Source organism: Rattus norvegicus, chromosome 2 (genome assembly GCF_036323735.1).
Source record: "Rattus norvegicus strain BN/NHsdMcwi chromosome 2, GRCr8, whole genome shotgun sequence".
In the NCBI taxonomy this organism is placed as follows: Eukaryota; Metazoa; Chordata; class Mammalia; order Rodentia; family Muridae; genus Rattus; species Rattus norvegicus.
In genome coordinates, this window is record NC_086020.1 from 8,260,361 (window position 1) to 8,273,994 (window position 13,634).

At 37.4% G+C, this 13,634-nt stretch overlaps 1 protein-coding gene across 16 annotated transcripts in view; it reads left to right on the forward strand.

Moving 5' to 3' along the window:
- Mctp1 (multiple C2 and transmembrane domain containing 1) overlaps positions 1-13,634 on the forward strand; it is a 694,629-nt gene that overhangs the window by 461,393 nt on the left and 219,602 nt on the right. For all 16 annotated transcript variants that reach the window (XM_039102152.2, XM_039102154.2, XM_063281693.1 and 13 more), the window contains 4 exons: positions 1,221-1,323; positions 1,651-1,752; positions 2,219-2,293; positions 4,153-4,272. In XM_039102152.2, coding sequence (XP_038958080.1) covers positions 1,221-1,323; positions 1,651-1,752; positions 2,219-2,293; positions 4,153-4,272 — 400 coding nt within the window. The remainder of the gene's footprint in view (positions 1-1,220; positions 1,324-1,650; positions 1,753-2,218; positions 2,294-4,152; positions 4,273-13,634) is intronic.

A 13,634-nucleotide genomic window follows, 5' to 3' on the forward strand; every position in this document is an offset into this window, starting at 1 on the left:
TCTCAAAACAACCTCTGAGTTAATTTCCCTTTTGTTTTAAAAAGTTTGTAAATCTTTTCCACTGTGTAAAAGCTATGCATGCTGCACTGTAGTAGCCTCTGTGTTCCTTTTAAAATTGGACTATAGAGAATGGACTCCACAAAAGAAAACTCTCCAGGAGTACTTAACAGATTTCCAACATGGTTTTATGTCTTGTACATGAAAAACTGCTAAATTCCTCATTAATTCCTCATAATGTCTCTGCTTAAGAGCCGGTAACTAATCAGCTTCAATTATCTGACCAATTTATTTTTAAGGAATTCCACATTTTTATGAGATGAAAGCCCAGGCAGGAGAGGAGGCTGACACTGCTAAGAGAGCTATGGAGAGTGTTTTCTCTAGAACGCATAATTGAATGAATAGGTTTGATTATTATCAAAGCGATTAATTGATTGTACCCTGATAAAACCTCTTTGCATGTGTGGTTGTGATGTTTCAGTAATGAATATATTCTTTTTTGTTTTCTCTTAATTCATATTTTCTTGGCAAACAACTTGATCAAAATATAAATGCTGCCAACAATTGACACTTATTTTTCTTGAAGCAAAAATATGAAGAACTCACATAATCTTTGATTACCATTGTTGTCTTTAGAATTTACTGGAATATTACTTTATTTCTAAATCCAAGGATAGTATTATACTTATGAATGCTACTCTTTCTCTATTCTGTTTTCTGTGTTTTGCTACAAAACTAACAAAAACTTAGTAAGTATATTAGTGAGAACTTTAAAAATAGACATATCAGATTATTGTAAAAATAATAGTTCAAAAATCTGTTGTGACTCCTACTGATATCAAGCCTTGTAATGTTTTATGTAGGAGTTATGAGATTGCATGATTTACTGCTGTGATGAGAAGAGACAAAAAAGCCTAAATATTGCCAGGGGTACTCAGCCATTTTTCCTGTAATTTATTCTTTGCATATCCAGATCAAAAATGATAAGTCATTAAGAATATAGCTGAAAGTTACAATCGTCTTCGAAGTTCAGATATGATCCTTGGTATCTTATATGTACTATGGGAAATTCTATCAGACATGCCTGTCTGTATGCAAATAATACATGTAAAAATAAAGATACACAAAACAACTGATACTATTTCAAATTTCAAAAAGATCTAGCTTTGCTTCTTATTAATGGAGTCTCCATTTTTTCCTTGGGTGTCTTTTTTATTGTGCAGCAACATTAAAGACATTCATTCAGTTCTTGAAGTGACAGTTTATGATGAAGATCGTGACCGGAGTGCCGACTTTCTGGGCAGAGTCGCTATACCATTGCTGTCTGTAAGTTTTATTCACCTGGCACACTCTTCTGTGTTGCTTTTGCTCAAGGGGGAAAAAAAACTCAGCTCTATGTCTGTCATTTCTCAACCAAGGTCTGTAATAAGAACACTAAAAATTTTAACATACTCAATGCACGGCCATGTTGAATCCCATGATAGTTAATTTTTCTTGACAGACTTGATCCTGGTAATGAACAGGTACTTGTCAGAATTGCCACAGTTGTTTTGGGTTCTCTGTCAGTTTCAGCAGCTGGGGGTTAAAGGTCACTGGGGGAGTGTATTCAGTGGAGACCACGAGACAGACGGCTGTCATGTCCTTTTCCCGCAGATTCAAAATGGTGAACAGAAAGCCTACGTCTTGAAAAACAAGCAGCTGACAGGGCCAACAAAGGGGGTCATCCATCTTGAAATAGATGTGATTTTTAATGCTGTAAGTCTTAACTTCAGCTTTTTTGTACTGCTAAAGAGTTCAGTTTTATGAAAGCTTTTGTTCGTGATTTGTAGAGAATTTCTGTCATTCCTCATTTTCTCTAAACCTTGATGTATCCTGGAGAATATGCTTCTGGCACTGCTTGGTACACCCACACTCTGTTAGAGTGGGTCCTGCTGCTGCTGCTGCTGCTGCTGCTGCTGCTGCTGCTGCTGCTGCTGCTGCTGCCGCTGCTGCCACCGCCGCCGCCGCCACTGCTGCTGCCACTGCCATGTGCTTGGCTGCTGTTTGCCTGCCTGCTTGAAAGAGGGACGCACATGCATATGCAGCTGTATACATTTATATGTTATGACCACAGCAGCCAGGACTTTGAAACTTTAGAAATTACTGCAAATTGAACTGCGTGCAAAACTTGTAAACTGTTGTAATTTATGAACTCATAACAGACACATGTGTTGATGCATAGGTGAAAGCCAGCTTACGAACATTAATACCCAAAGAACGGAAGTACATTGAAGAGGAAAACAGACTCTCTAAACAGGTAAAAACTAAAGAAAGATAAATCCCTCTGGGAAGAACTCATTGTATCTGTAAAACATCTAAGTAAATTCAAATAAACCTTGGAGGTCTGAAGTGGGGGAAGTCCGTGGAAATTTTCATCTACACATTGAAAGTGGCTTTTTAAAAAGTATTATTATTCTTTCCTTTCCTCCCTTTTTCTCTTAAAAAGATCAAGCAAGAGTAAAACCACATTAAGTGGGGGTGGTGAGAAAGGAGAAGGGATAAGTCCAGCATCCAATGGACATAGACATTAGCCAGGGAATGGTCATTTGGCACACAAAGTACAATTTGGTTGTCATGGAGTGTGTGACAGACGCCACAGCCTGAGGTTCAGATAGGCACACAGACCACCCACAGGTGTGATGCAGGTGTGCGGAGCAAATAAAGCACTTCCTCTAATTCAGGGAGGGCCATCCTTTAATTAGATGTTAAGGACAATCACTGACATTTTCTACCAAGAGAAAAATCAGGAACTCTGATGTTTCTTTTATGAAGCTGTTTTTAATGTAAGCTTGGTGTTTATCAATAGTTAACTTTAAATTTACTTTAATATCAATTTAAGAAAAAGTGATGCCTACCCTTTTCTTAAAAATGTTTAATATACTTTACAGAACTAAAATAAAAAGTGCTTATTATGTCTATAACACTAATAATCTTACTTTTACTGTGAAATATTTGGTAATTTTCTGTGCCATGAGAAACTTTAAAGTATTTTTATTTTTATTCTAATAAATTTGCCATAAAATAAGACTTTTGGTGTTAAACAATGTGTATTACAATGTGATGCCTATCTAAATATAAAACAATAGTATATTTCTCTATAATTATAGATAAAGATAATAAAAATTGTTCCTTAGAAAAGTGCTTGAAACCGAGAAGGAAAACCCATAAGCAGACTCTGCCTAAAGAGAATTTCAGTTTTAGAAATGTGCTATAACTGCCTTGCACATGTGTACCCGTATTTTTACATGCATATTTTACACTTATATAAAAATTTATTGCCATTTGAACTCAGTTAACTTTACATGGCTGTTTCCTTAAAATACCAGATTTATGCTGCAATGTGTTTAGAATAGCAATATATTAATATGCAGACATAGTTTCAGTTTAATTATCTGTCCCTGTATGTAGTTTTATGAAACCACTATCGAGTTTGTGGACATTCTTTTTACTGTGGAACTATTATTTTTATTGTTTTAAATTTCATCAGTTATCAAACATACTTTTTCTAATAATAGATTTTTTCAACATACTTGGTTACAACCATAGGAAAATATTGAAAACTATAGGGTGGATTTACATTGTAGGGAGGGATGATTCTAAGACAGGAGCAATCCTGGTAAATGATAAAAACTTTTAAAATCGTAGTGTTTTCTCCAGTAAGCAACATTAAGCAAGCTTTCCCCGCAGATTAAATCAAAACATTCTAAGGTGTCCAATTCACTTTAAAACATCTTTAAGTTTAAATATTTAGCTTAAAATAGTTCAAAATAATAAAGATCTACATTTTGTAGGTATATATATATATAAAAACAAAGTATGTATGTGTATATACATATATATATGTATATATATACACAAACAGACATAGCAGCTTCCTTGTAAACATTTTTAAATATATATTTAGCTAAAAATGTTTGCATTCCCCTTTAGTTCCTTCAGCACTTTCTGTTGACACTTTGTTTTCTTCAGCTGGTGAGCCAAACGGCTTGGCAGGTCTCTGCTACCTTATTTCCTTTCTGGATCCTCTCTAAATCACCATGAGCTTGAAGGACCATACAGTATATTCGATCATTTTCTGTCTTATAAATTCTAATACTCTTTTCATTTTCCTTACAGCTGCTTCTAAGAAACTTTATCAGAACAAAACGTTGTGTTATGGTGCTTGTAAATGCTGCATACTACGTTAATAGTTGCTTTGATTGGGATTCGCCCCCAAGGAGTCTTGCTGCTTTTGTGGTATGATCATACTTTATTCCTTGTCCATTGTTATTCATCAGATTCAGTAATCTTAGCTCCAAGTCTCTGTGGCTATAGTAACAGTTATGTTGATAGAGCCGTTTAAAAACTCCTATTTTGAGACTTGACTGGACAGATTTGCTGTGGGCAGGAACCTGATGGATTGTTCAAGGTCTGAATCCAAGAATATATTCCTCAGATTTCCGGAACACAAGACATCTCAGCCAAGCTATAATTTTTCTCTGACACTTACAAAGTAAAGTGTTGCATATTGTACAATTCCAGATCCCAATAGGAGAGCCAAAAAAAAAAAAAAAAAAAGCTCTGTGTGTAAAATAATGACAGTGGGAACAGCCTTGACCATCCTCATTTTGACTTTATTCATTCTGTAAGTATTTTGTCAAAATAGGACCATCTCTGACAGTGGAATGTGGGCTGGTAAGACTTTACTATGTGAGTGGAGCAGAAAGGGATGTGACCTACTTAAAAAGATGTTTCTTGGTTTCTATTTTTTAAAAAGTCATAGTGATAATGTAATTAACCCAAATGCTCTCCTTACAAGGCTCATCACCTACCCTTTCATTTAATAAGAACTGATAGCAAGACCAACTGGCAAAGGCAGAGAAATCTAAAAAGGCACTTCCTCTCAACCTAGTCAGGACCATCTACTCTCATGCTGTTCCTGCTTGTTCAGTGTTTCTCTTGAAGTCTCTGTGGAGTCCATCTTCTGAAATTCCTTATTTTGTGATTGTTAGAAAATAAGCACCTTATGCTTCCTTGTAGCTGCCAGTTTTATAAAATATGACATTAGGTTGAGGGCTTACAGGAAGGCTTTAATTAGAGGAACAGTCATGTTGTTAGTCTTGCCATTCAAGTGAATGCATGCTTTCAGTTCCTACAGCTCCATCCTCCTCACAGCACTTGTATCGAACTTCCATTAATGTAAGAGCACAGGAACAAAGACTATATGTGTCCCTTTGTATTGTAAGTTACCAGAAAGTTAGCAGCCTTCTTCTCATTGACACTTTGTTATCTCCTTAAAGAAAGTAACTGCCACGATCATTGATTAAAACAACAAAAACAAAAACAAAAAACCTTCTCTCTGTACTCTTCCAATACTGCTCACAAAATAGACGTATTGGGCTATTCCAATTTTTCATTTGCATTACGATTTTAAATAAAATGATAGAGGATTTCTGCATATACTTTAAATCATTATTTTCAGGCTCTATAAGGCCTTATAATAACAATAAAAATTTACTGGAAATACCTGCTGCTATTTTTGATCGACAATCTTTAATACTATTCTCCATGACTGTTTGTGAAACTTGAAAACATAAAAATGTATATGATTATATAATTTATTCAGGAACACGTTGTAGATTGTTTGGCATTACAGCATGTTTTGTGAGTCTTCATAAACTTTTTCTAGATTCCAAAGGTCATTTGTAAAATTAATTCAAGATGGTAGCCCTTTTTCACAATCTTCTTTTGCTTCTTAAAAAAGAAGTCACCAAAACTCTGAGAAACAGGCCCCTGAATGTAACCTTACTCCCAGTGGTCACATGGAAGGAAACAGTGCAGTGCAGAAAAGGCAGTGTCTGCCTTGCCCAGTAACCAGTTTGTAATAGATTCAGTCCTCGAAAACACAAGCTGAATGCAGGAGGTTTGTCCAGAAAACAGAGTAGGATAATAAAGCATGGGAGCAGGTGAAAAAGTGTGAAGGAGCGATGGTAACCATTTCATCGGGAAAAGCAAAGGTAATTGGACTTTATTAATGTGATTGAAGCAATGAATCAGGAAACCACACTTCCTTTGCATAGACTCCAGTTGGGTGTGCACAGGGATGAGATTGAGCCGCCTCCATGGGTGCTCCTATCACCTGAAGGCCGCTCCGCAGTTAGTGAACTTCCAGTATAAATGGACAACTAAATCTTTTCAATGAATCCGCCAATCTGAACATTTTGCTTGTGTGGAGAAACTCAAAATAAATAAGGGTTTGCTGTAAAAAATTTGGTTACTAAATCATGATAAGAACATGTTAATGCTATCAGAGCAATTTCCCTATAATTTCTTTATGACCCCAAAACTCTTATCAATTACTTCTCTTACCAATATTAAGCATAGATTGAATTGTGATATAAAAAGATTCACATGAATAAAAATTAATATTTATCAAGTACTCTCTGTGCCAAAGAATTATTGTTTATATATACATACATGAAAATACTCTTTCACTAAGAATTTAGTGTTTTTAATAACTCCATAACGTAAAGTCTATTATTTTCCTAGTATATAGAAGAGACTTAGGCACATAAAAGTACCTTGCCTTATGCAGCATGGTAGATATTCTTTCCTATAAAACACTTTAAAATATATATCTTATAATTGTAATATAATGCAGAAAAATACCTTGCGAAAGATTTTTAGCCATCTTATAGAGAGTAAATGAGGTATTTAAAAACAAAGTGTTTCAAAGTTGCCATTGCATGAGCAGATCCTTATTAGGACAATTTGTTGAAAAGAACTGATTTCCATTAGATGAACGCATAACAATTGTTACAGATATATCTTCTCATCATGCCCTGTTGACAGATCATGGGTCTATTATTATAATTTTGCTTCCGTTTGGCCAATTTTTTCTTAACCGCAGCTGCCTCGTGGAGGGCATGCATTTGAGTAGCTTAGTTTTAGGCCCAGATCAGAAAGCTTTTTAATGTTTAAATAATTTTTCCTATTCCATTTTGGTTTTCTCTTCTAATTCAGTTCTCCAATAAACAATCAAACAAACAGACAACGTCAGAACAGGGAAGTCAAATGGAAGAAAAGGATATTTTGGATCTCACTGTCAAGGAGCGTGTAAATATGGACAGCAGCCTCAGTCCCCAGCACTGCCTGTGTTGATGGGGTTGCAGGCAACAGTGATGAAATCAGTGGGAAAGGAATGGCAAAAGAAACACATACAGGCTTCTGGGCAAGGAAAGCTCACAGGCTTCTGGGAATAGCCTTGTTTCTGAGGGCTGTGAGTTAGATTTTTACATTTTCTGATGAATATTACTTTTCTAAGAGAGTGCTGTTGTGTATGGTGTAGAAGACACCACTTAAACTTAGGAATCAGCTGTTCTAGACATAAAAATATCTCAGAAGTTGGACTAATTTTTAACTTGCTCTAGAAGTCAGTGAGTACAAAATGGGAAAAGGAAAAAAAGGAGGGAGGAAGGGAGGAAGAGAGGGAGGGAGGGAGAGAGGGAGAGAGGGAGGGAGGGGGAGATAGAGGGGAGGAGAGGGGGGGAGGTAGGGAGGGAAGGAGGCAGAGAATAGGTCCGTTCTTTTCAGTACTGTCATTTCTCACTGTAATGAGCACAAAAGTAATTGGAAAACTGAGCTATCAGTAAAAGGACACACTTCAGTGTGCATCAGAGAACTGTTTTACAGGACAAACTTTCATCTTTAAATGCGATTGTAGATAATTCGTGGTACCATCTGTCCATTTGGAATTGTTTTAGCCTTTTCTGCCGTTATAGAGTAAGTGCGGCTGTGTTTAACATTAACATTTGATATTTTACACATTTAATTTCTGTTCGGCTGTGTGGTCCCTGGGGAATGAACCCCTGGTGCTCCACGAGAGAGACAAAGTATTGATCAGTTAACATTTCAGCTACATTTATGTATGTCGCAAAATTAATGAAAATGCCAGACAAAAAATGTCAGAGTGCACAAAAAGGTAGAATTTAAATTTGCGACCTTAATGAAAAGTCTTAAGATGTGCATTATCAAAAATGTCCTCTAGCCTTTAAAGCACAGTTTCACACAGAATAACTAACGGGAAACACATATTTTACTTAGAGGAACAATGAGCATGAATTATGACAAGATATCACCACTCATCTCATATATTTATGCTGCAAAACGTCACGTTTGAATGTAGAACCAACCATTGGCCATAAAATACATTTGCTTCTCTTCATATCTGAGGAGCTACTGACTTTGACATTTTTCTGACCAACCCCAGGCAGAATTTCAATTAAGATCTGGATCCTGGCCCTAATTTTTCCTGCTGCTGCTGCTGCTGCTGCTGCTTCCTCTTCCTCTTCCTCTTCCTCTTCCTCTTCCTCTTCTTCTTCTTCTTCTTCTTCTTCCTCTTCTTCTTCTTCCTCTTCTTCTTCTTCCTCTTCTTCTTCTTCCTCCTCTTCTTCTTCTTCCTCTTCTTCTTCTTCCTCTTCTTCTTCTTCCTCTTCTTCTTCTTCCTCTTCTTCTTCTTCTTCTTCTCTCCTCCTCCTCCCCCTCCCTCTCTCTCTCTCCCTCTCTCTCTCTCTCTCTCTCTCTCTCTCTTTCTCTCTCTCTCTCTGTATGTGTGTAAATAGAACTCTATACTAATCCATTGAAAATCCATTGAAGACACTGGATTCATCCTTTTCTGGCATCTTTAAATGCCTGCTCCCCTTTGCTTCTGGACAATTTGTGTTCCATCGTCAGTAATTCCCTGGTTTATAAAGAAGCATTGTGGGGCCACAGGTTTCCTCAGGATCCTCAGCATTGTGGAGGTAGAGGGAACAAGCAGGAACAATACATGTGCAGAAATGAAGAAACCACAAGACAAGAGGAGGACCTGACCTTGTCCTCTGTGTTGTGAAAGACAAGAGGCTGTCAGTAAGCTTCACTACCTGCTTCAACTTATATTTTTTTCTAACAATTATTACAAGTTATAAAAGCTTTAGAAGTGGCCTTCATAGTTAAGGACTGAAAAGGACACATTAATCAGAGGGAAATATGAATGTGAAAACACAGGCATTGGCACATCACAGGCATCGGTCCAAGTCTCAGCACACATAGAAGATGATGCAGGATCATTCACTGGATCTACTGAAAAGCACTTCACACTTACAGCTGAAATTTCCACTTAGGGGTATAACAAACATCAGTAATAACACATCAATAGAATTATGGTGATTTTCAATTTATTTTCATAGAAGCACGTGTGTTACTACAATTATTTTTTTAGAGCTAGAAGGAAAGTAGAAATGTTTCAGGCACACATTTTATTACTTTCCCCTCAACAGCCAAAAAGAAGAAGCCCTGAAAAGCAAAAGAAGAAGCATCACTGAACATGATACCTTGTGGGTGCTGCTGCTGCTGCTGCTGCTGGTGTGTGTGTGTGTGTGTGTGTGTGTGTGTGTGTGTGTGTGTGTGTGCATTTGCTCAAGAATACTGTGAATGCTGTCTGTGTGTATGTGTGTGTGTGTATGCACGTGCGTACATGCTCATGAACAATGTGAATGCCACTGCTGTGTGTGTGTGTGTGCGCGCGCGCGCATGTGTGTGTGTGTGCGTGTGTACACGCGCGCACTCGTGCTCATGAACACTGTGAGTGCTGTCTGTCTCTGTGTGTGAGCCCTCAGGAAGACTGCAGGTGCTGCTGTCTGTGTGCTCATAAAATTTTTGTAAATTATATATCTAATTTTTTAAGCGGTTTCACCCACCATTCATAGCATATGTTCCTCCTGCAGTAAATTTATACAATTTAGAAAACAATACCTATAATTTATATAAATTTTAAGTTATGTTAAACTTTTTTTCACTAATGTGTGAAGAAAAACACTTGCCTAGAATTTCATTGATATAGGGAATTATATACCGCTAAAGCTGCTTAAATTTCCTTTTACAGAGTCAAGAATGTTGACAGTAAGAAATTTCTAACAGGCTGAAAGCAAAATTCATATGAAAAATTGATATTCAAAATATACATCCCCACCTTCCCCCTAACCTTATCTCAACTCCTAGCAAAAATTCTCCAATTATCGCCCTGATCATACAAAAGTTACAAGTCACATTTTCCTTCACAAACACTGTGTATAAATTTTTACAGTTGCAAGAACATCCTAGAAAAAGCAATCATTTAGAGTATGTAGAGTTTCAGGATTGATCACCATATCTAAACGAAGCCTAAGTCTTAAGAAGCTAGGAAACCAGTAATAAGAGGAAGAGGGCTCATCCTCTGACACTGTCTGGGAAGCAGACCCATCCGCATGTGGTCTCTGACTCTTGGTTTTGTAGTGTTATATGTTATATACAGCCCAGCACTGGATCAGATCCACGCTTCCTTCTTTGTAAATGGGTCTGGTGCCCTTTCATCACTTAAACCTTGCTTTGTTGTGTTCTGGAAAGTATATTCCTCCTAAATTTAGTTTTATATTTATAATAGCAGGAACTGAATTGTAAAGGCAGATTATCCTCAGGCTTTCAGTGATGTGAGCTCTGCCTCCTTTATCCTACAATGTGAACATCTGCTGTCACCCCAGAAAGCTTTACTTTATGGGTAGGAATAGTAAAATCATGTCACTTTTGCCAAAGTATACGCTGCTATTCTGCAGTGTAAGTAAGCATTAACTACAGATTACCAGCAGAACCAGGAGACAATAGTTAGTGCAAGAGTTCTTCTTCCCAGAGCTTTAGGGTTGGGGTGGTGGGGCACATTTTGTTTCCTGTTTGGGTGTTGTCCCGTTTCACCTTGCATTAATTATGAGATCCTTTAAAACTACTTAGTTTACCACTGAGCTGACTACCAATCATAAAATATTTTACATAATTAATAAGAAATGTCTGTCTCCGGATTCCTAAATCAACATTTTTTCCTTTAAGGATTTCTGCATACCTTCAGAATAAATTAAATTGAGGGACACAGTTGTTGAGGAAAACAGCAGTCCATTTGCATTGCAATCCATTATTATTTAAAGTATTTTTCAAAGAAAAATATTTAAAACGATGTGCTAATTATATGAGTTACTCCACTTGATGAAACAACAGTGATACCTCTTCCACACGGTGGTAAATTACAGCAGAGGAAGACTCTAATTCACGTTAGTCCGTAAGTTAACTCTCCCTGTGGCTCCACACCCTTTTGCATCCAGCAAACATTAGCACGTTGAAGTCCAATGCCTTCTCCTTCTCTTCTCTGACTCTGTGTGAAAGCATGACTAACAATTTTGAGCACATCGCTTACTAAATAAGAACCAAGCATGAAACATGGCGGATGAGTTGTGCCTATTTTGTCATCCCTGCTTTTGCCATCATTTGGCCACCTTTGACCATAAGAGCTGGCAACCTTTGCCATAGCAGAGCTGTGACTTGAGACTGCATTGCAGCACCACAGCTACTGCTGCTGCTGCTGCTGCTGCTGCTGCTGCGGCAGACGCCTCCACTCTAAATGGGTAACATTTAGAGATCACTAGGAGAGGAAAGGTGTTCACACCAGTCATCAGCATCTCTAAGGGAAAAGCAGAGAAAATCAGAGATGAATGAAGAGGGTAACACAGGAAGCAGATCAAATCTTAAATTGGTATTTGGATAAAAATGAGTCTGCCCTTATTTCAAGGGAAGGAATAAAAGATGGCAAAACTTGTCTTTTATCTCATCTTGGGTCTTTTACCTTTTTCATACCATCTTAAATCAATTAAGCAAGAGAAATTAAAGGTAAAGTACAATTTGTCATAGTACTGACCTTTAGAAATAATTTTAACTTCTAAGATTGTTCTGACCCTACCAAGAACAGACGAGTGCCCTCATAGGGGTAGTGTCCCTGTGAGATATTGCCAACAGGGCTTCGAGCACTTAAGTTCTGTGGAACCCAGGGTCAATACTGTCTTCCTTGTTTTCCTTAACTGTGGCTGCTTTTTGGTGTTGGCAATGAAGCTTTGCTTGCATTTCTATAGTTTACAAACAATGCAAACCAACCTGGAGAAGGCATTTAGATCACCTACATGAAATTATTGACTATAATAGAGTTCATTTCACAGAAAATTTTGTTTCATTTTTAAAAATGTGCCCTTGCCCTTATACCAACTCACACAGGATTTTCTTCCACATCTCTCACATCAACAGAGAGAAGTCTGTGAACATTATTCTATACCAAGTAGCATGGCCTTGCTCATGATAAAACCCATGACAGTTTCATCATTGTATTAACCACTAATAGCCAATCTTGTGTGTAGCATGAACACATGTGTGAATAGAACCTGGGGTCAATACTAATTGTGTTTCTTAGTTACTCACCCATTATGTTTTGAGATAAGAGCTTCCATTGAACCTGGAGCTCACCTCTTAGCTAAATTGGTGGGTTGGAGAGCTCCAAAGATCCACCTTTTCCAATCACCATTGTAGTTATAATCTCAGGTCTTCAAGCATCTACAGCACTTATACTGACTAAGCCCTCTGTGTTCTTAAGGAGTTTTAAAAGCAGATTTCATTAAGTTATCCCATGGAATAATGAGGAGGAAAGGTGAAGGAAAAGAAAAATCATTTTTAAACTACATATTTGATTTTTTATTTCATGTCGCTAAATACAAATCATACTATATTTTTCGTAGTTAGTCTACTATATAGCCCTTTCAAGGAAATTTCAGTGGGTCTTAAGTGTTTGAAGCAGGAGTATTTCATGCAGTTGTGCTATAAAATGCTGGCAAATTTAACAATTTCTCAGAGTCAGTAGAAGAAAGCTTTTTTGAATATAGGCTACTAGGGGAAAAGGTAATCCACTAATTATCCCAAATTACTGCAGCAAATGTTTATCAGAGAATGATTTATTTTGAAGTTATAGTAGTAGAGTAATAGCTGATTCTCAGGGGAAACTGTTCAATTTACGTGGCCACATTTGCATTTTCTAGTGGGCTGAAATATGGAGAGTGTTGAGTCAATGCATGCCCTGCTTGCATCTTTTATAGAGAGCTCAGTCCTTCCACTACAGAGGTCTGCAGTGTACCTCTGTCAACAGGCTTTCATTTAAAGTTTTTACTACTTCCTCAGTCTTTCAAATACACAGATCATAAGCATCCTAGATCTTAGCTGTTGTTAACTTAAATGCCTTTAATGTAGGCATCCTATTCCAAACAGAAAAGTGTGTACTGTGAGAAAGGTCCTGGAACCTTGAAACATGCTTCTGCATTGTGGCAATGCCATAAGTTCACTGATCCCTTTGAAGAATGGAGGCATCACATGGAGAAAGTAGAGACTTTGTCTCTGTGCAGAAGGTACCAGGAACACATCCACTGTAATCCCATGCTCAGAATAGTACACTTTATCATGACAAGGGCAAGGGGCTTTCAAAAGTAAAGAGTACATGGACTCTCAACAGTGCAGTGAAGTCACTGAATGCTCCATATGTCAGAAGACTTGGAGGTGACTCAACAGTGCAGAAGCTGACCATGCAAAGAGGCAGATCAGCAACACCAAAGCTCCTCACTGCTAGTAATGATGGTTTCAAAGATAGCAGCAATAAGAGATAAAAAGTGAAGTTTCCAAGTGAAATTGTATTCGATTAGGGACAAACAGGTGTTTGGCATCATCTTCTAGAAGTCTGGTGGTATAAA